At 42.0% G+C, this 24,542-nt stretch overlaps 1 protein-coding gene across 1 annotated transcript in view; it reads left to right on the forward strand.

Moving 5' to 3' along the window:
• Nucleotides 1–1,839: 1,839 nt before the first annotated feature.
• The window catches only part of GMDS (GDP-mannose 4,6-dehydratase), a 403,988-nt gene continuing 381,285 nt past the window's right edge, over nt 1,840–24,542 (forward strand). Inside the window, exon 1 of the mRNA XM_084282724.1 lies at nt 1,840–2,010. Within this exon, the coding sequence (XP_084138850.1) occupies nt 1,945–2,010 (66 nt within the window). The 5' untranslated portion in view covers nt 1,840–1,944. The remainder of the gene's footprint in view (nt 2,011–24,542) is intronic.

The raw sequence follows: 24,542 nt of genomic DNA on the forward strand, positions 1-24,542 counted from the left end.
AATATTCTTCTTTAGTCTTTTTCTTTCTTGTCACAAGTAAGATCAGTGCTGTTTTGTTTCACATGAGGTATAACAAAAACATTTTCTGGCAAGTGAACACTGTGTCTTAGTGACAAGAGTCCAATTTGGTCTCAGTTTCTTTGGTAAATGCTCTAGGGAAATCTTGTAAGTTAACCAGGCAGAAGTGTGCTATAAGAAGTTGGTTTTCATGTTTGCAAAGGGACTTTATCAGCTAAGTTGGTAGGCTAGAGAAGAAACAAACACTTAGCATAAAACTACATGCATAAAGCTGATCTCTCATTCCACTGCACTCTTCCACCACCTCCACAAAAGCTTCTCTTTCTGTTCTTTTATAGACACCATGGCAGCCAACTCCCCTTCTTACCAGATACTGGCAAGGATAGCAAATAATGCTTGAAATGGCTAAATAGCGTTATATCATCTAAGTTGGCCAATCCTCTTAAAATGATGGGCTTCTTGTAAAATTTCCTGATGCCGCAGAAATGGTGTCACCGTTGAGTTACTCAAAACTTTGTTCCCAATTCTGGGAATGGCAAAGATAGAACATGGGGTGTGCTATCAAGCTAAAGATCTACTGGTATGTTAGTCCTGAAAAATAACTTAAAACTGTCAGGTCTTGCCTCACCCCGGAAAGCTTTGGAAACAAGATGCTGGAATGATACTGTTGGGATGAAATCTTACAACTGATTAACCATTCAGGGCAAGACAACATAGTGCAGGTACTTCACTCCATCCTAGATTACTAAATTGAGACTGAAGCAACAAGGAGATGTAAACTGGGAGTATGTAGGGACAGCGTGCAAAAAAGCTTTAAGGATTTCAGAGTATAGTTCCACTTGAAGAGGCTTTCAAAGATGCTGAATAATTTTTGACCATGCACAGTAATGACCCATAAAGAAACAATAATAATACACAAAACTCCAATTATTTGGGTATGTAGAGGTCCTGCCATCCAATCAAGTAATATGGAAATCTCTTTCTGACAGGCTTTGGAGATGAATAGTGAAAGACAAACAGGCCTCTTTTTATCGTTTATTACTTTTTAGATACAGGAAAGTAATACCTCAATAAAAGAGGGTACGTGTTCAGTGTTTCATCAGAATAAATGTGTATTATAAGCCCCATTTCCAAGAGCTCGCTCGCTCCAGGAAGGGTCATTTACAAACAAGCGTTTCCACAGGTAGGAAAGCTGATGGGGACCAGTTTTGCACAGCTTTATTTCTCTGGTGCCTGGATGCTCCCGTGCCTGATACGGAAGAGTTTAGATCTGGAGCTTCCTTCCGCAGCCGTGAGGCACTCACTGGCGCTTCTCTAAATGTAATTCTCTAAATATAACGTGCGCAGCCCTTCCTCCAGCGAAAGCTGAGGTTTTGTGGTGGCATATATGTGGCTGCCCAGTCTCACGAGATATGGAATTGCAGATTACTGATTGAAAAATTAGGGAGGCGGATAGGATGAGCGAGAAAACGCTAAAAAAAAAAAAAACGCTTCCTCAGCGCGGTGGACACCGCTCCTCCACACCACAGGGGGCGCTGTGACGCGACCACCCCCCCCCCCCCATAGGCACGACACGCGGCCAGGAAGCCGGCACCTCCTCCGCTGGGTCCCTTTAAGGAAGCGCCGCTGGCCGCCGATTGGCTGCGAGGCCGAGGGGGGCGGGGCGAGGCTAGAGGAGGGGGGAGGACAGCAGGGCGCGCTCCCGCGGCCGCTACTCCCTCCCTCTCTCCTTCCCCCCCCCCCCCCGCGCGGGAGCGCGCCTGGCGGGGCTGCACCTGCGGGCGGGGCGGGGCGGGGCGGGGCGGGAGCCGCGAAATGGCGGCGGGGAGGCGGGCGAGCTGGTAGCCCCGGCCGGTAGCCACAGCCCATGTGCAGGAGCTGCGCCTCCCCCGGGCTGCCCCTGCTCCTTTCCCTCGGCGATCAGCCATGGCACGGGCAGGAGAGGAGGGGTGCGGCAGGAAGGTGGCTCTCATCACCGGCATCACCGGGCAGGTACGGGTGGTCCGTGGGGGATGCAGCCAGCCTGCGGGCTGAATGGGTTTGGGGTGTGCTGTGCTGCAAGGGGGTGTGAGGGGGGTCCCCGCGGAGCTTGCGGCTGTGTTTCCTAGGGAATCGTCAGCACAGGTGAGTGCTGAGCTTTATCAGAAGGCAGCTGCACCTGCTGGAGGCTGGTGGAGCTCTTCTAGCTGGAGCTGCCAGCGTGGTGCTGCAGGGCAGCCTGCCTCCTGGGTTGCGCCTTTGCTCCCTATCACCTATCCCTAGCCATCCTTGCAGTCAGCATCGCCTTTCCACCCAGGATGCATGATGCAAACAGCTCCCGAGGCTGCTTGTTTTGCCTTCCTGCAGGTCCGTCGCAGTCCCTGCTTAATTTTTGGTTGGGTTAATCATAGGGATAGCAGTGAGCTCAGCGAGGGAAAGGTGGCGTGAAAATGAAAGCGTTTGCCTTGCAGCATCTCCTGCTCTGTGAAAAAGGATGTGCCAGTGGTGAGTTTTAACCTTGGGAGACCTGCAGGACTGTTCGTGCACAGCATCTGCAGCTCTCACTGCCGTCAGGCAGCCTGGATGTTTGGTTGGACTGTGTGTCCACGCGGAGCCTGACACTGCTGCATCTTTGCTGCCAAGTGGATGCTAAATGAAAGTTGCCCTGGACTTCCTTAATCAACCTTACTTTGCAACATAGATGCTGCCCGCTATGTGGAAAAACAGCTCTGCTTGCACACTATTTCTTAGAACATGCTGAGTGACTTTTGCTTGTAGGATGTATCTTTTGTGATGGGTAGAACCTGTTAAGTAGGTAACACGGAACAGCAAGCATTGTTACTTGTATTAGAATCAGTGGATCAGCTTTCTTTCCCTTATGGTTTATGTTTAACCAATGACACATTCATACGTGGAAGAACTTCTTCCCCTTCAATGGTGACATCTCCTGTAATGCTCAAAGATCCATCTGTGGGGTACTGGCGTGAATTGTTTGGCCTGTGGAAAAGTGCATGTGAAAACAAGCGTGTTAATCCTTTACTCTGCTATGATGTTAGTCAATGCTTCTGTCTTTTGTAATGGTCCTGACCTTTGAGGGAATAAATCAAGTGACAGTACAGTGTCATAGCAGTTTTTGTGTCTTATCAAAAGGAACCTGGACTGTACTTTGAATTTTCATCAGCTGTTTTTGTTTTAGCTTGTTATACCTGTTCTCATGTGTTCTTGAAACATATCTTGGAGTCACCTTTTCTGATGGGTTAGTGACTGTCTGCCAAGAGCAGGTTAAGAAATCCTACCAAATGGCTGTTTGACAAGGAGATACAACTGAGTCTGAGAAGGACAAAAAGATAACCTATATACACTAACATTTTTACTTGGTGATTGTTTTTAGCAAGAGTACAGACAGAGCTTTCCAAACAACTACTTAGATGAATAGTCTTCTGGTTCATTGACAGAAGTTATGTTTCTCTTATTAAAAAGTAAGAGGCCTCTAGCCATAGTGGTATTATTTTTTAGCGTAGTGTTCTGTGTGCTACCTTTTCTTATTTTCAGTGCAGCTCTTCCATCTTAGTTTAGCCTATGTCAGGCATATTTTTTTTAATGTTGAAACATGCAGGGATTCAGAGCTAGTAAAGGCCTGAAATACCTAAAAGGTAGCCAAAGAGGTTGGGTGCCTTAGTGATGAGACTGCCAGCTCTTGGCCTAGGATGAAAGCTTTATGCTGAGAGCAACCTCTTTCTGGGTCCTATAGTTTCTCATTATTTTGAGATCTACCACTAGGAATAATGGTCTGTCGTCTGTTCGTAGGTGAAATTTAAAGAAAAGTTGCTCTAGTAGTTGTTCCTTGCCCTTTTTCTTACCTGTCATTATTTACACTTAATGACTTTTTTTGTTTGGAGAGGCCTTACCCGGAAATGGGAGACTTGGATTCTGTTTCTTCCTTATCTGAGAATGGGCAAAGTTGTGTGTCCTACCTTCCGGGAGAATGTTTTTAAGCTTAATTATCATGCATAAAATGCACAGACACATGAAAGTGGAAACGAGCTCAGGCTTTGTCTTTTCTAGACAGTCACTTTAATTACTGGGCTAAACGGAGTTGGTCTCTCTCTGCATTCTTGCTTGGAATTGGAACTCTTTCAGGGTGCAGAAATAAAGGCCTGGATCCCTTCAGGCTGAGGAAAGCACAGAACAGCATTGGATAGTAAATTAATCTTATTCAAACTAGGGCCCTTCTGCTGCAGGATTCTTTTTCTTTTGAAAAGTGAGTTGGCATGGTTGTGTTATGTAAGGAGCCCGGCTTTTGTTTGCGTGTGGCCAGCGTGCTCCGAGACTGTTTGCTGAACCAAGGCCCCACAGAGCCTGGTTCCTGGAACAAGGGTAGGTGGGAGATAATACTGAGCCAAGTGGACCGTGACAGTTTTAGGTGAATGTAGAGTTTCTCTTTTGTGTTAAGAGGTTAAATGAAGTGCTGCTTGAACTGCAGTGGCACCTCCTGAGTCAAGATGATGCCACAGTGGGCATACTTGATCATAAACATTGAGATCAAACGCCTCATTACGTTTCTGAGAACTTCCAAGTAGTCATGAACATCTCAATTATCCTTCTCTTCCGCTGACAAAAGAGGGATTTTCATCCTGTTATGATGAAGAAGGAACTGAGCCCAGGTATGACCGTATTTTCATGATACAGGAATTGTCCTGTGGTGCAGCATTTAATTGAAGTATGCCATGGAGACATGGCACAGCTGCATCTTATAAGTTACTCCCTTCTAATGGGACTCACAAGGCTTTGGAGGATGCCAGAAGAGGGTGGGCTATCTGCACATCTTCCTCTGTATAGTCAATGGAAGCTTGTGTCATATGCCTCCTTACCTGCACCAGTCCATTAAAAATGGTTCATGCAGCTTACTTCCTTCATCTTGTACCTAAAAGAAGTACAGGCTCTGCAGGGTTCAATGCCTAACTGATAGGAAGGAGGCTGTGACTTTGCTCCAGATAGCAAAAGGAGGTTGCAACAACTCCCTCTGTATAGTGAATGGAAGTTTGTCATGTGCCTGCTTACCTGCACCAGTTGGTTAAAAACTCATCATGAGGATAACAGGATGAAGGAAGTACCTAAAAGAAGTACTGGCGCTGCAGGGTTCAATGTGTAACTGATAGGAAAGAGGTTGTGACCTCTGGCGAGATAGCAAAAGGAGGTAGCAACATGGGTGGTAAAGCCATAAGTGAAAACCAATTCTATAGTTGGCACCAGAATTCCTGATCATGCAAGAGCTGGACCGTAGTCTCTGTGAAATTATAGTATATAAACGAATCTCTATAAATCCTGCATTTACCAGCGGGGTTGGGGTGAAATCAGTGTCCTTCTACCACTTGTGTTACTGATAAAAGACTCTAGTATGTAACCAGTGGTGTCATATACTCCCATTGCAGCATTGAGATTTCCCTTATCTCCCTTCTCACACCACAGCAGTGGGGCAAACTGCAGTTTGCTGTTTTGCTAAAGTGACCTCTGGTCTGAGTAACTGCTGTATTTGGATGGATAAAGTGCTTCTGAAGTTTCACGTAGGTACTGGTCTGCTGGTAGGTTACTTCTGAGTAATGTTTAGCACTTCTTTTCATGTAACAAAAAAAATAACGTTGTTGAAACATGCCTCTTGTGTGTATTAAAACTTTTTTTTTTTTTAACAAACTGTGATTTTTTTTTTTTTAAGATGGATTTTTCCACAGTGCGAAATGTGGAAAAATGCTGGATTTCTCAAACTTTAGTACTTTGAAGAGCTATTATGAAGAACTATTATATGAAAATGAGATTTTTGTGACTCAAATAGCAGCTTAAATAACACTTACTACTGAATATCCAGATCTTTACCTCCTGTCTTGTCTCTTGTTTGGGGAAACTGCTGAAGCAGTGCTTTCTGACAGCTTTGTTTTCTAGGCACTATGACTAAATATCTGTTAGAGTTGCATTTAAATAACTCTGGAAAGTCTGACTGCACTGCAGTCAGTCTGATTGTCTTTCTGTATACTGATGCTTTTAAGAATACTTAGATGTTTAATTTCTTGGAGAAATGCCAAAAAATATTCTGGCCGAATCCAACAACTGGGTTATATTGATGTTCCCCCCCGCCCCCCTTCTGTCACTGGATTGTGAGCTGTGAATAGTGTCTATCTTGTATCTGGTGCTATCCTGCTTTACCTGGAGAGATGGTAAGATAAGAGTTTGTAGACCAATAGGATGATCATTTAACTCATAAAGCTAAGCTATGAATCACAGAATCATTTAGGCTGGAAGAGACCTCCAAGATCACCTAGTCCAGCCTCTGACCTAACAGTAACCAGTCCTCCACTAAACCATATCACTAAGCTCTATCCCTAAGCTCTACATCTAAACGTCTTTTAAAGATCTCCAGGGATGGTGACTCCACCACTTCCCTGGGCAGCCCATTCCAATGCCTCACAACCCTTTCAGTAAAGAAGTTCTTCCTAACATCCAACCTAAAACTCCCCTGGCTCAACTTAAGCCCATTCCCCCTCGTCCTGTCACCAGGCACGTGGGAGAACAGACCAACCCCCACCTCGCTACAGCCTCCCTTGAGGTACCTGTAGAGAGCAATAAGGTCACCCCTGAGCCTCCTCTTCTCCAGGCTGAACAAGCCCAGCTCCCTCAGCCGCTCCTCGTAGGACTTGTTCTCCAGGCCCCTCACCAGCTTCGTCGCCCTTCTCTGCACCCGCTCAAGCACCTCGATGTCCTTCTTGTAGCGAGGGGCCCAAAACTGAACACAGTACTCAAGGTGCGGCCTCACCAGAGCCGAGTACAGGGGGACAATCACTTCCCTAGTCCTGCTGGCCGCACTGCTTCTGATCCAAGCCAGGATGCTTCTTGGCCACCTGAGCATGCCCGTATTCAGCTATCAACCAATACTCCCATGTCTTTCTATGCCAGGCAGCTTCCTAACCACTCATCTCCCAGCCTGTAGCTCTGCTTGGGATTGTTGTGCTCCAGGTGCAGGACCCGGCACTTGGCCTTGTAGAACCTCAGCCCATTGGTCCAGCCTATCCAGATCCTCCTGCAGAGCCTTGCTGCCCTCGAGCAGATTGACACACGCACCTAAGCTGGTGTCATTCTCAAAGTTACTGAGGGTACACTCGATCTCCTTATCCAGATCATCGATAAAGGCCCTAGGACTGAGCCCTGGGGGACTCCACTAGTGACCAGCCTCCAACTGGATTTAACTCCATTCACCATGACTCTTTGTGTCTGGCTGTCCAGCCAGTTTTGATGAAGTAATACACTAGAACTCATGTCAATACAAGGCCAGAGGCTTTTGCAAATTGTAGACAGTGAAATCAGTTGTGTTTCTGCTTTGTAAATGAGAGCTCATGTAGTAGCCCTACTAGCAGCAGCTTCTATGCAGGTGCCTTCATTTCTGTCAAATGCATAGGCTACATGTAAAGCTATGGATAAGCAGTTCTGCCTCTTTATTAATACAGGCATTGTCTGGGTTGAAACTAGGTGCTCTCTATTTCAGCGGCTGTCTTTGAATAGCCAAGAGTTGTCTTGAGTGAGGCTTTCAGATGTGCTGAACATCCTTATCTTAGTTTGAGGCTGCGGAGAAGGAGGAACAGTAATTTCGGCTCAAATTGAAATATAAATTGATCTTGAGACAGATGCTTGTGTGTATGCTTGTATTTTAAATGGTGAGAGTGGTCCACCCTTGAAACAGATGGCCTAGAGAGGATGTCTATCATGGTCTATCCATGGAGGTATCCAAAATGAAACTGGATATGGCCCTGAGCAACCTGCTTTAGCTCATCCTGGCTTGTTCATGGATCTAGGACTGTGTGATCTAGAGGTCTGTTCCTTCTGATATCAACTTAAGTGATTGAGTAAAACCACCATAGTATCAGAAGCTGAACACCCACAATCAGACAAGGAGGTGGTGTAAGTGCCTAGTTAAGTTTTGCAGCACATGAATAATGGCTGTGGGGTGAAACCCAAGCTTACCTAAACTGTAATTCCAGGTCTTTCATTTTACGGAGTATAAAGTATTGCCATCATGTTTCACCCAAAACTCTAGAGAAAATGGTATTGGAAAATGTCAAAGAGTGAAACGGGAGGCTAGAATACTATCTGAAAGCACAGGCCCTAATTTAGAAAATATGCCATAATTTCTTTCTCTCAGCTCTTCCTTTGAAGGGAGGAGAACTACCAGTTGCTCTAATTCACTTAATGCATTGACTTGTTATCCAAGGCAATTACAATTAAATGGTCTTCTGTTTTACTGCCTTTCAGCTGTTTCATGTTCCACAACTCTATGCAGACTGGCAGGACTTTAATCTTCTCCAGGAGCTGAGAGTCCAGGCCATGCTGTCTGTGCCTGCTCAGAGGAGCCCAGCTGGGGCTGGTGGGGGGGTGTTTGAGCACAGGTGAGCTACAACACATTCATGATAAAGTGCAGCTGATACAAGGTTAGTCCATACACCTGTCTTGAGGTGTTAACTTCCTTTTTTTTTTTTCTTTCCATCCTTGTGCAACTTTGCTCAGTGTTTATGGCTGCTAGAAAGTCTATTCTCAGGCTGATTACTGGAAAGGGAAGTCATGGTATAGCAGCACAGATAACAGGTGTTGACTCAAGGATCAGTGGAGGCAATCCAGTTCCTTGTGCTTGAACAAGATGCCCACAGGATGTGGGCTGTAAAACATTGTCAACAGCAAGTGAATTATAAGATACTGCATACAGTGATATGTACCTGGTATAGAAGTAGATAAACTTTCTGGAGTGTGTTCAGTACTTTACAGTGTTAAGGTATATTCTAACAGTGCGAAGATATGAGAAAGACAGAGGCATAGTACCCAATAGTACCCAATCTGTGTTCGGGAAGCTGACTTGTGCTAAGCAAGCATGCTAAATAAAGCATGAAGGTTTATGATGTGGATTGCCATGGGGAGCTATTGCCACTGCTGCCCAGACTGACAAGGGGAGCATTACCAGCAGCATATGAATTTCTTAGTTTTGTTGTTTATTTCATTTTTTAAAACGAAGACTGGTGACCATCAGTGTAAACAGTTCCTGTATTTCTGTATTCTCTAAAATGTTACGGTTTGAGCATCTTTCTCTCTATATACCTACAGCCAATCCAAACTGAAGAGATAATTCCCTTCTTCTTGTGCTATAATGCTCTCTCACTAAGCTTTGGTCTTGTTTCTCCTCTGACCGCCTCTTTCACATTATTTTAGCTGTTGAGTTTTGTGCAGAAGGGAGTCTATTTCCTAGAAAACAGGTAGCTATGCAGGAGGACAAGGAAAATGGAGTACTGCCTGCTGTGGTGGACTGTGTGAAGAACAGAAAAGTTACTGCTCTTATTCCTGTAATCCAAGAAAGCTGCATCAAAGGTTTTTTCAGTGCAGTTATGATACTGGTGTTCATCCTATTGTTAATTCTGTTTTCCACATCTTATTTCTCTGAAGAGTGCCGTGACTGAGTCTGAGTTTCCTTGTGCTTACCTGTGCTTTTATTTGTTCTGTTGGTGAGGCATGAAATACTTTCTCTCTTGACAGTTTCTCACACCTTTAGCCCAGCTTCTTTAGGCATTTGAGTCTGGACTTGAATCCTGATTAAGTTATTTGTTCTTACAAACTTGTCAGCTCTGCTTCCCTTTCTATGCTGTTGCATTATAGCTCAGGCTTGTTTTAGAAAGCATCATTCCTTTGAACCAGAAAGTGAACAATGGTGTGAGAGAAAGTCGACGTAATGGTAGGTGTCTTAACTTTCTCTCACAGGTACATGTTATCTTGCTCTAAATCTCTTCTTGCTAATTTGCTTTTTAGCCAAATGAGCAAAATAAAAGCTTTTTCTTATTGTTTCTCACCTCCTGTCATATGAATTCTCTTTTTTCAGTACCTCAGTCAAGGAATTCCTTTGGGTTCTGTATGTGTCTGAGCCCATTCTGTCTAAAATACTCAACGAAGGAAAGCTATTGGATGGCGAGGTGAAAGAGTGGAATTCTCTCCTATCTGCCTTCTGTTATTAAAGTTCCTACTGTGCTTTTTTGTTTGTTTCTAGGGTGTGCACAGTTTTCACAATCTAAATCCATAATGAAGCCTGACAAACAACTTGATGTAAGCTGTATTGTCTCTTGTCACCTATTCCTTTTATGCGTCCTTAAGCAATTAAACTTCTTCACATGCAATACAAATCTTGTAACAACTTCTGTTTGTTCACATATGCACGCAAGTAGTATACCTAAGTCAGGCTTTCTTTAAGAGTTTTTGTCCACTTTTTTAAGATATCAAAAAAAAAAAAAGAATGGGAAACAGTTTTGCTTTGCAACTTGAATTTCATCTGACAGCAAGCAAATTGTCTAAGGATGTGTCCGACTTTTATCTGGTTGGAATCTGTTCAGGTTCCACTGAATAGCATTTCTCACTACCAGGAGACAACTCGGTTGCATTGAGTAATGGTGCAGCTTGCATCAGACAGTCAAATCGGTCAGATAAAAGTTGATGGTATCACACCAGCTTTGTACTGATGATCAGTAAAATACAGTGATCCAACAAGTATGTCAGCTACAAAAATTACTTGCCTTGGGTGTGGGATGCTGCGGATCTTTGTTTTTTTGGAAAGTTTCCTAGAAGATAAACTAGTTGGTGCTATGATTACTATAATTGAACACATTTGAAATAATAGGAAGAAAATATGCTTGATCTGGAAAAAGCTGACTCTTAAATGTGGTAAGATAGTTACCTTTCTATGAAAGCTTTCTGGTTTTAGCTGTCATTTGACCCAGTTATTGCTGCTTGAGAATTCCTCTCTACGGGGAATTCCTATGGTCTGTCATAAAATTTTGTCTGTTTGCAGGGGGGAATTGTCTTTTTGAAAGTCTGTTCAGGTGCTTTTGCTGTAATGAAAAGATACTGTGTCTGCTTCGTATCTGACACCTGCATAACTGTTAAAGACCTGCATCTCGGCTTTCTCATCGTTCACTTTAGAGGAGATATCCTTTTGTATGTGAGGTACATAATGCTCAATCTGTAAACTTCCACCTTTCAGGATGGTGCAAAAGCATGTGGCTGAGAGATGCACTGCCAGGTCTACTGTCTGTTCGTCTGTTCTTGGGTATTTGAAAGTATTTTGAGGTGGTATGTCACCAAACTGTATGGGAAACCTCAAGAACATACAGCCAAAACAAACCAAAAACCACAAACACAAAAAGCAAAGTCACAAATAAAAAACAAACAAACAAAAAAACCAACAAACTAGCAACTTGAAAATAGGAGATTCCTACTCAGACTTAATGTATAGACCTATGCCAGAAGTAGCTTGAACACATTTCCCACTCATGAAATGGTAAATGAGCCTTTCCTAAGGTGTATAGAACAATATGTACGTGTAGAAGAGAAGGAAGTCAGAAACACTCCCTGCCTGATTTGGGGCTGTTCCTATGTAGGCACACTGTTAATGACTTTTGTTTCCAGTCTGATACATTGCAAATCCTTCTGACTGCTCCTCTCGTCCCTCTCTGTAAGTGGCTGGTGCTATTCTGAATCCGGGACACACCACCGGGCTGTTTAGGCTGCTACTTGTCAAATTGCAGGCATCCTATGGTAGGAAGTAGGTGTGCCTCTTTTTCTAAACACTTTGTGCATGCGGGATCTCCGTAGATGCATTAGGTGTGTCAGGCTTCATCAGTGATGCCAGTGGTGATCCATAACATCATTTTAGTTTCAATTTCCTTTTTTAGAAGGGTGAACAGCTATTTTTTTCTGGTATACTTGATATTTTTGTGATAGATACAGTTCTCTAAAAGCATAAACATCTATGTGGAGAAAGCTGTTTTTTCAGATGCTGAAATTTCTGGCAAAGTTTTCTGGATTTTGTACAGCTAAATAATTGTGGTTTTCATGTCAGTGTAATTTTTCCCATGATTATATGGTAGTCTTCTGTCAAAATATTCATGCCAAAACTTAGCATGCTGTTTGCTTCTGAAATGAGAATATCATTACAACTCCATAGGATGTGCGGTATAAAAGGGACACACAAGTCTTCATTCAGATTTGCATACAGAAGTCTATATTCCTTCATCTTATAGATGGTGTGCCCGTACCAGTAGCTTTGTGAGATGTGTTTCGTGGGAATGCTTAAGAAGACATGGCCAAGAAGCCTCTCTACTGAAGCTGAACTGGCTGTTCCTGATCAAATGTTGTTCAGCTGAGCCCCAAGCCTGGTCTGCACTGGTGGAACTTGGCAATCTCTGTTGCTTACAAGCTGATATTTTTTTTTATCGTGTCCTCACCTCCTCCCACTGTGCTTGCAGTGATACTAGAGAGGGAAAGAGCAGTTTCGGAATGACTGGCCTTTGAACAGCTTCAGAGGCTCTGCTGTTGTAGATCTGCAGACTCAGTAGCACCTGTCCTTTCATTACTGAAGCTGAAATAGTTGCAGAACTCTTCTTGAAGATGAGAAGGCAAGGAAGTCACAAAGACTAAGAGCTAAACTTCAGTTTATGCCCTTTCCAGCCCATTTTAGGGGAGTAGTCATACTCATAGCTGTTCCTGCATCTGTGGCCGTGTGGTTTTGCTTCATGTATTTGATTTCTGTTTAATGCTTATCAGCTCATTGTAGGAAATTTAAGAAGTTTACTTTCCCATGTTCTTATTGCAGCCTTTTCTATTATGAAACAGTGCAACTGTTTCAATCCTTTTTCTCATTTTGAAACTTAAGGAAACTTACGATTAGAATGAGAAAGTAAGACTCCTATTTCATTCTTTAATAATGAAAAATCAGTGAAAAAATTCCTATCTAATATTTGCTGCGCTTTTATTAATATTCTTGTACTTTTGCAGAATGTCATGGTGTAAAAAAACACCATTGCAGAAACATTATGGTATGATTCTTTAATTTAGGAAGGTTGGATAGAATTTCAAATCATCACACTGTCTATTGTGCTGCTTTTTAAACAGTATGAAAAACAGGACTTTCTTTAAATTGGGAGGTAACACTTAAATGGGAGGATGCTGACTGCTTATTCCTCTTGCAGTCCAGTTCAGCTTTGCCACACGCATGCTGACAGTCCTTATCACCTCCAGTGTATCACAGCTATCTGTTACCTTCATCAGTTAAAGGGAAGCATAACACGGATTTGGCAAACAGAAGGCATCCGGAGCCTTTACAGTACCAAAATTCCCTGAGCAATAACACTGTATTTGTATTAACACTGTATTTATTTTGATAAAACTGAAAACTGTAAAATAATGGTTTAAGTTATTGCTGATTCATAAATATTTTTCTTAACATGGTGTCTAAAGAGTGAAATGTGAGAGAGTCCACGTGCATTTGAAATAATAGACAACCTCCCAATCATTAAATGTTGTAGCTGGCATTTGCAGAGGCAGACGTGCAGCTTACTTTTGACACCAGTTAAGTAGGCTGAGTTTCTGTTGGAAATACTTTGTGTGATTTACAGAAATGCGATGGTGAACTTGCACTAATTAATTGAAGCTGTTTCATTTCTTTCTTCGTACGAGCTTGTGTTACTAGTGGATGGATTCTGTCACTTCAAGTGGGAACCTCCTTACTCACGTGTCTACATCTCAGCAAGTTTCTAGGCAGCTGCTTAGGTGGGTGAGAGTTATCTAGCTGATTAAGTTCAGAGTGCAGGCTTGTTTGATCAAGTGCATGTTCCTACCTCAGGATAAGAAGAGTTGTGCTGTAACCTGTGTTGGCTACGCGGATGTTTGCTCTGCTGACTGTGGAAGGTGCTCAGGGTGACCAGCTGGTGGTACTTATGCAAATATTGCCCCACGTGGTGCTTCATTCTGTAATGAGGAAGCATTTATTTTATTTGAAGCTATCTATAGGATAGGCAAATGTGAGTTTGACTTGTAGTCTCTTTCCTTGTAGTAAGGAGAGCTTACATTACCTGGCCTCATTGATGTCTCATGTTACTCTATCACGTGTACTGTAACTTTCATCTTAAACCATGTGCATAGCCAAAAATATAATGGTTTTGCTTCCAAAACCCTCTGGAGAATTCAGGCATTTCTGTCTATTGGTTTACTGAGCCTGTGGCATTTCAATGTAAGCTAAAGTCTGTCCATATTCCCCTCGTAAAATGTTCCTATAACTACTTACAAATATTGGCATCTACCATATGGCCTGTGTGTGTTGAAGGACAGGATGGGGCCGATTTATAGCCCTAGATGGTAGGAAAAGGGAAAGGGTGGCCAAAAATCAATTAGACGTTCCTTCTGAAGGAAGTACAAGCCCACCTCCTTCAGGAAGGTCTAAAATCTTTTGAGTGATTCAGTATGCTGAGCAAAATAATATTGGTTTGATCCTGACCAGTTCTTGAGTTTCAATGACAGTGGTTTTGATGGATTTCTAATTGCTCTCATTAAAAGGATTTGATCTTATAGGAGTGTAATTGGCTAGTTATCAACACTTGCCTCTCAATATGGCTTAGAGAAAGGCTTAAGATTTTTAGTTCAGAAAGTTTTTAGTTTAGTTCAGTATTTTGTACCTTCAGCTTTCCCTCTAGTATGTCTTGGACTCTGAGGGACAGATGGGTGAGAGAGAGGCTTGTAAATCTATGGAATGAAGTGCATTGCCTTTAAATCTTCCTAGTTCCCTGTCTTCCTCTGAGAAGAAGCTTCATTTTAATATGGGAAAAGGGAAGAGAGATACAAAAGACCTGGAGGAAAAACTACTCTATTGTTCTTACCTTTGCAGTAAGACTATACTGTATTTAGCATTATGCAGTTAAGTTTAAAACATAGCTCTGGTATGTGTTTGTATACAATGAGAGGCAGGTAGGAAATCACATTATTAAAATTCAGTGTTTAATTAAGTAAATTGCTATATTACTGAACATAGCTAAGACATTACTGCTTTTCCTCACAGTTAGCCGTGTTAACCTTCTAAGGTAGTATTTAATGTTCATCATAATTAAACTTGGCTATTAAGTAGAATAAAATCCCAAATTCTTGTAATATGCCCGATGCATCAAACTATACTAGGAAAAAGCCTTTATGGAGTCTAGTTTCATTCATTGTGAATTTCTCAGGACCTTTTTATTTAAAAGAAGGTGCTCTTTCATTGCAGAATCTCTTCAGCAATATATCCCTGATGGGGTAATTGAAAAACTCCACTTTTTCATTCCTGTGTACAACAGACAAGTCCAGTGCCAGCCTGAGTGGTGCTTTTGACTTTGCACAGGACTAGTCACTCAGTGCTTACTACTTACACATTTCCTTGCTTGAAGAATCTCAAGTGATGTCTTAAAAATAAATGTTATTGCTGTTCTGCATTAAAACACACAGTGTCCAATTTACAAAGATCTATAGCTGTGAATTCTGTATTAGCACACGGTTTCTTTGGTATGCCTCTAATTCTTGAGGTACGTATGCCAAAATAGGAAATCACACATTCTTATTTCCCCACTTCTTGCACTCCACCGTGTTTGCCTTGCAGTATTTACCAAACTGTCCTTTTAAGGTATAGTCCCGTTTGGCAATGATTATATCCAAAAACAACTTGCAAATTTTGGGTCTTATTATCCAGAGATTATGTATTAAAATTGACCCTTGCATTTTTACCCAGTGAAAACAGAAATGTTGCTCCCCATGGATAGAGGCGTAATATGCTTGGTTCTACCGAAGGCAGTTTTCACAGCTGGGTGTTAAAGTCATGAAAATCAAACTGCTGACACAACCTGAATCATAGTGCCACAAGTAGCACTTCTTTGTTTTTGTGTGACAGTTTCATTGGTGCTATTAATAGTTGGCTCCTTACAGGTGTTCACGTATAATAATTCTTAGAAGACAACACTTGGTAAGTTTTCAAATGAATCATGTTAATTCCAGGATTAATTTTTGCAGAGAGGCCTTCTGACTCTTTCTTCCTTTTGGGGTTTTTAGTCATAAAAATCCATATGTTGAAAATCTTCGTTACTTTTAATTCCTGAAGTGCAGCTTTCTGGTAGGGAAGAGTAGAAAACCTGGCTTGCTTGTGATAATGGGCAGCCTCACTTGATCTGATGTTTCCATTGTCAATCTCCTTGGAAAAATGCTGATTTCTCTAGTTTTACTGGTGTGCCATTGATACTCAGTTGGCAGGAGATCTTGAGAGTTAGCTACAGTATTACCAGAACTGAGGGAACAGCAGATCTGAGGGAAAAAGCCTATGTTTCTAACACCAGCAAGGGAAATTGAACTGAATACAGTAGTAAAGATTTTTCTCAGCTATTGCTGGGCATATATACTGACAATGTCATGCGCTTTTAACAGAATGGATGACTGAATGCAGAAGCAGAGTTCCTGTTGCAAGGCTTTCTATTGCTCCCTCTTGGTTCTAGTTTATGTAGTGGTGTTGGGAGAACAAAGGAGTGACTGTGTACGTAGCTTGGATTTGGAATAATTTAGGTGGCTATAGTCATTCCTCAGACAGCTTGGTGAAATGCTCTCTATAAAACAAACTAGAAAACTGTGCTTACTCCTCTGGTTATCAATGAGCCTGAATTGAAATTAATTGAGCATTGGTGCATTGCCTCTTTCAGGTAGGGCTGATTAATGCAATAATGCACAGTTATCCTGACCCCTGGAGAAACTGAAGTAAGTTACTTGTTTGAGAACTGAGCAACTTTCTGTGTGGCTCCTGGCATCTATAAAGCAAACAAATCTTTGTTCAACTCTCGTTATAACCTCCTTGGGACTGCTGTTGAAACATGGCTAGCAGAAGTGGTATGGTACCAATACATTTCCTTTTCTCCTCAGTCTGTGCCTGAGCTTGCTGACATCTGTAAAACACATGTGAGGCTTATTTGCAAATGATAATGCTTTACTATGGATTTCAAAGATGTGTTGGATACTGTAGCATGCATGGGTATATAGTTGCACCTTTAAACAGTTTGGGTAATGAATTATTTGAACTCCATCTAGCTGAAAGTTGTTAGATTTTTAAGAGACTTTATAGGAGGAATGGCTTAATTAGCATGGAGACCAGACTTGCAGAATTAACACTCTTAGCATACTGCCATCTTTGTTAATACATTTAGCCACACTTAGTTCATTAATTACGTGGAAAAAGGCTGACTAATTCAATGGAAAAATGATGTTGGGGTGGGAACAAGAGAAAGAGAAGGAAAAACTGTAAAGGTGAAGTTTCTGGTCTTGCTGCCTTCCAGTTCACGTTGTTCTGATGGCTCTAGCAACATTACTGCTGCCTAGCCCAGCAAAGACCAACTCCTCTGCTGTCAAGAGACAGAAGACTGAAATTTAAAGATGTGATGATCCATTTCAATGGGAGAGTAAAATTCTGTACTTCAAAGATTTTAGTTTTTTCAAGCAAGCTTGCTCCTGAGTTTAAATTAATTTATTTGCTTAAATAATAAGGGGGGGGGGGAGAGGAAGGAGCATGAATAAACTTACTAATCCTGAAATAATGGTTAAAGGTGAGAAATAACAGGTTGCTTGAAGGTATCAGTGGCTGTTTAAACAAATTCTGACTTGATTCTCGATTTAGTTGATTTGGTTGTCATTCTCAGTACTTCAACTGTACCTGATCTTTCTTTAAGCTTTTACCTTTCAGCTATTTCCTGTGAATTCCTCATGACAAGATACAAACACTAGGTGAAAAGTCTAGTGATTAATATTATTGCTTTAGGTAAGTAATGGGACCTTACATAGACAGAAGGTGCTTCAGGTATCCTAAGCGTTATCAAGGAGTGCTGCTCTTCCGGACATCTGTGAAAGGTGTTCAGACCTCTTGGGAGCAAAACTCGAACAGGACTAAGTCAGCTCTATACTTTCTCTGTTATTTAAAACTGCCATCAAACACATTGAAGTTTGAGATGGGCATAGAAATTGTTGTCTGCTTTGTCTGATCCTGGTGATTAGTGAAGAAAGTGTGTGCGTGTGTGGCGATATGAGCAAGGAGATGAACTGTTGTTGAGATGGAGGAAAGCAGAATGGTTTAGGGAAATGAAGAAAGCCCAAGCTCAAAATCTGAAAACAGCACTGTTCTGAACAGAACATAGTGTTGCTCCCCTTGTTTCCCTGAATGGATGATCAGGATGCTTGCGACCTAGAAGTCCCCTAAAGGCTGTTCTGCTGGGTAGAATTTCATTTCTATGCTGGTGTTGCCTCCACTCGCGTGTGGTGATTTTTCTCTGCTGCGTGGACCAACGTGGACGCTTAATGGAGAAGTATACCCTGACAGACTGACCCTGCAGTAGTAGCTCTCCCCCTCCTATCCCAGCTGCAGCATGTGGGGCTGTGCAGCAGTGGCAGAGGAAAGCTCCCCACCTAGAGGGAGAGGCAGAGACTGCCTGCCTGTAGGCACTAGAGCAAGGCTGGCTGACCTGGTGGAAGAAGGGAAGTGGTGGAGTCACCATCCCTGTAAATCTTTAAAAGACATTTAGATATAGAGCTTAAGGATATGGTTTAGTGGGGATTGTTAGCGTTAGGTCAGAGGTTGGACTTGATGATCTTGAGGTCTCTTCCAACCTAGAAATTCTGTGATTCTGTGTGAGATCTGCACTTTCTCCAAGGGAAAGAGTGGCATGGTGGTTTACTAATAAAAGAGAATCAAGTAGCTATGAACTTGTTTATTAGTTGATTTCATCCACCAAAAACCAAAGCCCTAGTCAATGAGAAATAATATAATATGCTTGGAAAGAAATTGTTTGCTCAGTGATTTTTCTTTTGTCTGCTCCTTGATTTGAGAGCGGGCTTCTAAAGAGCAGCTGCGCTCCTTGCTCTAGCTGAAGGCACTACTCTGATAAATGCATTTCCCAACGTGCTCTCTGGATGCATGGCTGCACTTGCAGAATGGTGTTGGTTATGCCTAAACCTGAGATTTTTGTCATAGGTGGAAGGACGCATGTGTAAGCAGTAAGAAATTGTCTTTCTGGTGTCTTAACTTTCTCCACTTTATTCTTGGGTCTCTTTTTCCCATTGGCTCTTTTGTATTTTGAGCTTTATTACACGACCATTAGCTGCCCACCTCCTGTGCTGTTGATTTTAGATTATTAGGAAAATCCCTTGCAGAATTGCTGTCACTGGCAGCTACAGCTGCCGCTGTTTTTCCCCCCACCCTTTTCAAGCTTTCAAACTGATGGTTGACTTTAGAGCTGATGTCAGCACCTTAATTTCCCAAATTTGAGTGGGAAGGGAGAAAAATTCCTCAATGAGCAGTGTTCTGTCCAGATACAGAATTATGAAGCATGCGTCTTCCTGAACAGTGTTTCACTGTGTCACAGCTGGCGTGCTGTGATGTAGTGCTGGGTAATGAGCAAAGTAATTCATGGTACTTCTATCTGTCCTTCTCAGGGACTTGAGAAATTGCCAGTTTGTTCCCAGAGTTAAGTTTTTCATATGCATGAAAAAAGCCACAAAGTTGGCAAACAGCAGCTTTATTCTTTTTTACTTCGGACTTAGTGTTGTCCAGATGTTTCTTCTTCCACGCAGAAGAAACTGTAGAACTGTTGCATCAAAAGGTAACTTGAGGAGGTGCTAATATTTTTATCCGATCAAAATTATCTTGAAAGACTATTTAAAGTCAGTTTCTGAATATTTCCTTTGAAAACTTTATGCATAAGCTTGTTCATTGGGATACAAAATAAGTTGCTGCAGAAGGAATGTATTGCTTTGGCTTAGTGGCAGCCTTTTTTAAGAATCTTGGATGCTGATGAAGAATACAAGTATGTGTTTCTGTTTTTTGGCAAAAAGTATATTCGCTTTGGGTCCTGCGGAAAATATATGTTAAAGATTCTTGTTCTGTTGTCTTGACAAAGATCTTGGTTTCATTCCTTGTTTTTTTGAGAAGGAAGTCAACTTTAATAGGAATAGGATGGAATCCTTGTGTTTTTACACATGTCTGGGAGTGTTTTTACTTAAGCATTTATTTCATGTTTTGTAGTAGCAGCATATATACTTTCAGATTTCTTATAACCTGAGCTGGTTTTCTGTTCCAGTGTCAGTGAGAAAGCTTTGCTTATGGGTAACTGGCAGGACAACCAAGGATAGGGAAAACAAGGTAAACTAGTACTTCGACTACTTCATAGGCTTGCAGAAACTTCCTCCTGAAGACCAGTGTTTTGCCGCCTTTGTATCCTGCCAGGTTTCTCTGGTTGATCCTAAAATTTCCTACAGCCATCTGTTCCATAACTTTTCAGTCCAAATGAGCCAACTGTAATGAAAAATCAAGTGTGAGGAGGAGGGAGGAAGTTTTAAAGGGTTGCATGATCTTACCACTTTGGGGTAGGGTCAGTAGTTTGGAGCATGATCTCAAATTCTTTTTTGAGATAAGGGCTTTTGTCTCTGGGCTATGCTAATAAAATCTTTTGAAAATGACTCTTCTTGGAGTCAAATAGGGACTTCGTGGTGTTGCCTGTCCGACTTCTGAGGTTTTTCTTCATTCTGGCCATGTTCCAGTCCTTACAGCTTTTTCTTTTGCTAGACTCAGCATCCCTGTGGGCTTGTGAAGTATTTTCCAGACTGTTGTATCTGAGGCTTGAGGGGGCTTTTCTTCTTCAGTGAGCTAAGATGAGGCTGGGAAACCAGACAGAAATCTGACAGTACCTCTCTTTTGCTTTGTGTTCTAGGTAGTTTGGATCAAGAGGCAGAAGAACTGTGCTGTAATCCTAAGTGACGACTGTTAGGAGTGGGTCAGCATTGTACAGGAGAAGAGAAACAGGGACTGGAAGCCTTGAAATAGACCTGAGGCAGGGGTTATCTGCTGAAGTGGCTGATTAAAATTGTGCTGAGCATTTAGCTGAACAAGCGGCTGGACAAGAAGCAGTCAGGAGATGTGGGGCAGTACGGCTGATTTGGGCTGAGCAATGGGGTTGTAGTAAGAGTTTGGGAAAGGGATGGATGGTGTCAGAGGTGGGTGAAGGGCTTGTAAGGGGAAACTGGAAACGGGCATGTGAAGGAAGTAAGCCTGGGAGACTGGGAACAGGTTTGGAGCTGGGGAGCATCCTGCAGCTGAGATTTAGGTAAGCAGTAAGAGGGGGGCCTGGACAGGGAGGAAGCTGTGAGGGTAAGGCCTTGAGGAATCTTGCAGAGGGAAGGTGGATCAGCAAACTGATAAAAAAAAAAAAAAAAAAAAGCTAGCAGAGAGAAAGATCAGCTCAACAGTCCAGTGGCAACCTGACTTGCCTTTTAGTCACATGCCTTCTTGCATGGGATGCAGAAGGAGAGCAGAGGGCAGCCCTTTTGTGTCAAGTGTGGCTCTATGTTGAGGTTTTTGAACCTCAGTCAACAGAAGTTAATAGATTCCACATGTTTTTGTTTTTTTGTTTGTTTTTGAAGATGCTTAATACACTAAGAGCAAGGTTCCTTTAGCTGTTGCTTTGGCATGTTCAGAATCTTAACAAGTTAGGGGTGTCCCTGAAGCTCTCACCTAATACCTTTGGAAAATGAGGAAGGCATCATTAATGACTGTCCAAGTCTTGTATGTGATGTGTCCAGCATAGAAATGCCATGGCAGAGATGAGGACTCCTTGTTGGAAAGGATGTGATATTTCCCTGCATTTCACACCCAGGTCCTTAGCATCCAGTGCTTCAGTTTCCCTACGTTGCTGTAGGGGGAAAACAGTTGAGCAAAAAAAACTACAGCCATTTTTACTGAAATGTTTTAAAGCATTTTGTCCTTAAATACAAACTTCCTACAACACTTATTGCAATGTAATCTGTTCCCTTAATTCAACCCTGAGCGCTTTATACAGTACGCCTGGTAAATCTGTTGTCCAGTGCTAAATAGCACAATAGATGGTCCTTTTATTTGTTTTAACTGCCTGTTTTGATGCTGTTGATCTGAGGTCCCAGAGCATGAGATGTCAGTAGAGCTGTGGGTATTGGTGAGGGAGATGGGGCAGCACTTTGCTCTTGACCTGCCATGATTGACTGCAGCTATTCAGTGCTCTGTTTTGACCATAGTTAAAAATGTTGCAATCAAAGCTGCCTGGGACAGGCTGTTCATAGGACTCCTTGATTTCTGAGTAACAGCTCTTGATATCTTTTAATTGCTGAAAACAACGACTGCTATTTCTATGCTTGAAAAAGAAACAGCTTGTGTACTTCAGCTGTGACAAACAACACCTCTGTAAATGCCACATGCTATGATGATAACCTTCTGTTTTGTGTCAATGTATTATGCCAAACATGGTCTTTGTGCTGCAGTACAATGACAGCCTTATGTTTTGGGGCTCTTAGTAGTGACCTTCTCAGTTTTGAACAGAAATGTGAAGGAAATACTGGATTTCTCCCACGTACATTGTGTGTGCTGCTGTTCCTGTAGGTCTTCTGTTAATATTTTTCAACTTGGAGAATACAAAATCAACTATTGCATATTGTCAACATGGAGCATAGTCTTTGGTTTAAATGTAATTCAATTTGGAACTGACCCTTGAGAAATAAAGTATTTGCTGAACAGGCAATCAGGTGCTATTCTTCAAAGGTGTTTATACAAAATTATAAAAAATTCTGTGCAAAATAACAGACCTCTGTACTGTGTTTAATGGGCTGCTGCATCTCATGTGGTGTGTGGGCCAGATTTGGTTCTCTAACTTCTGTCCATCCCATTCCTCTGTGAGAGAAGGAAACGTGGAAGAACCAGGTCAGAGGGTGAAGCAGCAGGAACACTGCAGGGGTGCTGCAACTGCTATACTTGGTACTGGTTGTGGATGAGCAGCTCAGCAGGAGCTCTTTAGGAAGAAGTGTGAGCAATGTAATTAGTAGAAAGATGCTGCAATTCCCTTTCTTTATCTGTTTCCAGAGGTTGAGGACCTTTTCTGACTGCCTGCAGCTGAGTTAGAAAGGGAAAGAGGAAGGAAGGACTTTCTCAATAAGGTGGATATTGAATCCAGCTGAGGCTCTTTCCCTCAGCTTGCTGGTTTCTTTGTTCTTCTTTCTGTCAGCAATGAGGCAGGCATTTAATGTGCCTTGGTGCATGTGCTTTCCTCTCATTCATTTTCTGAGGAATAAACATACCTTCTGGCAAACTTTTCTTTAAGATGCCTGGAGAGCTCTAGTTAGAGAAGCAGTCCTGATTTTTGAGGATGATCTGAAAAGCTCTTTCTCCCTTGAATGTTGTCATCTGGTGTCTCTTCCCCCTTGGGGTTGTAGGACACAGTGGTGTTGGATTAAAGAGATGGTGATCCGCTCCAGTGCACTGAAGAGACAAATGTCCGCTGCAAAAGCTTGTCAAAAAACTTTCCTTGTCAGAAGTGTATGTGTTGCTCTATTTTGGCTACTCTCTCAATGGAAAGTGAGAGGCTGGGGGAGGTACAGACCTTGGTGTCCTTATTGGTGATACCAACATCTGGTTCAAGTGGCAACTTGTCAGCTTAGCGATAAAATGAAGTCTTACTTTTAATGATTAAATTTGGTGTATGTGGTTTGTTATTTCACTGTTAGCGTGGAGATGGAGGCTGAGGTTTGAGCCCTTCTCTGTGATAGTTGCAGATGGACAAAAGCGCACCAGAGATCTCGTACTCTAATCAGAATGATGTCAGTCAAAAGCTTTGTTTTAAGTGCAGACTTTAGCCACAAATACTTAAGAGCTCTGAACTGCTACAGGCATTTCTACACTAAATGAAATGAGGTGTGTGTATAGGTGTCTAATCAGTTCTGATGGTGTTCAGAAACTGCCTGTAGATTTATAATGTTGAATCAAGTGACTGCAGTATGTTGGATGTGAATAAGACTTTGTTTAACCACAGAAAAGACCGTCACTCTAATCTTGATTCTCAATTTGAGATTGAAAACTCTCCACTAAACTAAAACTTCAACAGCCTGTTCATAGGAAATGATCTCAGTACTTTAACTGTAATTAAAAGATGACATCTTAAAATCCCAAATTTCTGTTTATAAAAATATCTTTCACTTTTAGTAGGAATCGAACCTTTATGTATTTCGGTTCATAGCAAACTTTTTTGTACAAGCAGAGCTTCACGTGAAGGCTTTCTTAATTTAAGCCTGAAGTGATTCTTACACATGCAGTGCACAATCAGTGACTTATGTGTTAGTGCTCCCTCAACAATACTTATTCTTTCTATGAATGCTAGCAGATTTCATCACAGGATTTCTCTCAGAAGCAACAACCTTATGAACTGCGTGAAAATGCAGTTAAGGGTTAAAAGGGAGTAAGAGCATTATAGAGATGAAATGTGTTTTTTAAAGTAATTTCTTCAGGTTAATGAAAAACTGACTCTTCAGTTTCTAACTTGAAAAACTAACAACTTTCAACATTAAATATGTTCAAGGTAGTGTGGTAACCTGTGCTAGGTACGTGGTGCTCCAACCATGAGAACTTGTAGAGCTGCATCTTCAGTAAGTTAACGTTGAGGGAGAGTTTATATCTTTAACAAAGAAATAAGAGTTTTTACTAAAAAACACACAAATGCAAACTTTTAACCTTCTCTGGACTTCTCCACCAGCTGTTATTTAAACTCGTGTGCTCCTGCCTCATTAGGCTGCACAGCTGAGACTACTGTACTAGCCGGAAACCAGGGCATTTATGATTGAGTTCCTGTTATTGACTT

Source organism: Netta rufina (genome assembly GCF_964035555.1).
Source record: "Netta rufina genome assembly, chromosome: 2".
Classification (NCBI taxonomy): Eukaryota; Metazoa; Chordata; class Aves; order Anseriformes; family Anatidae; genus Netta; species Netta rufina.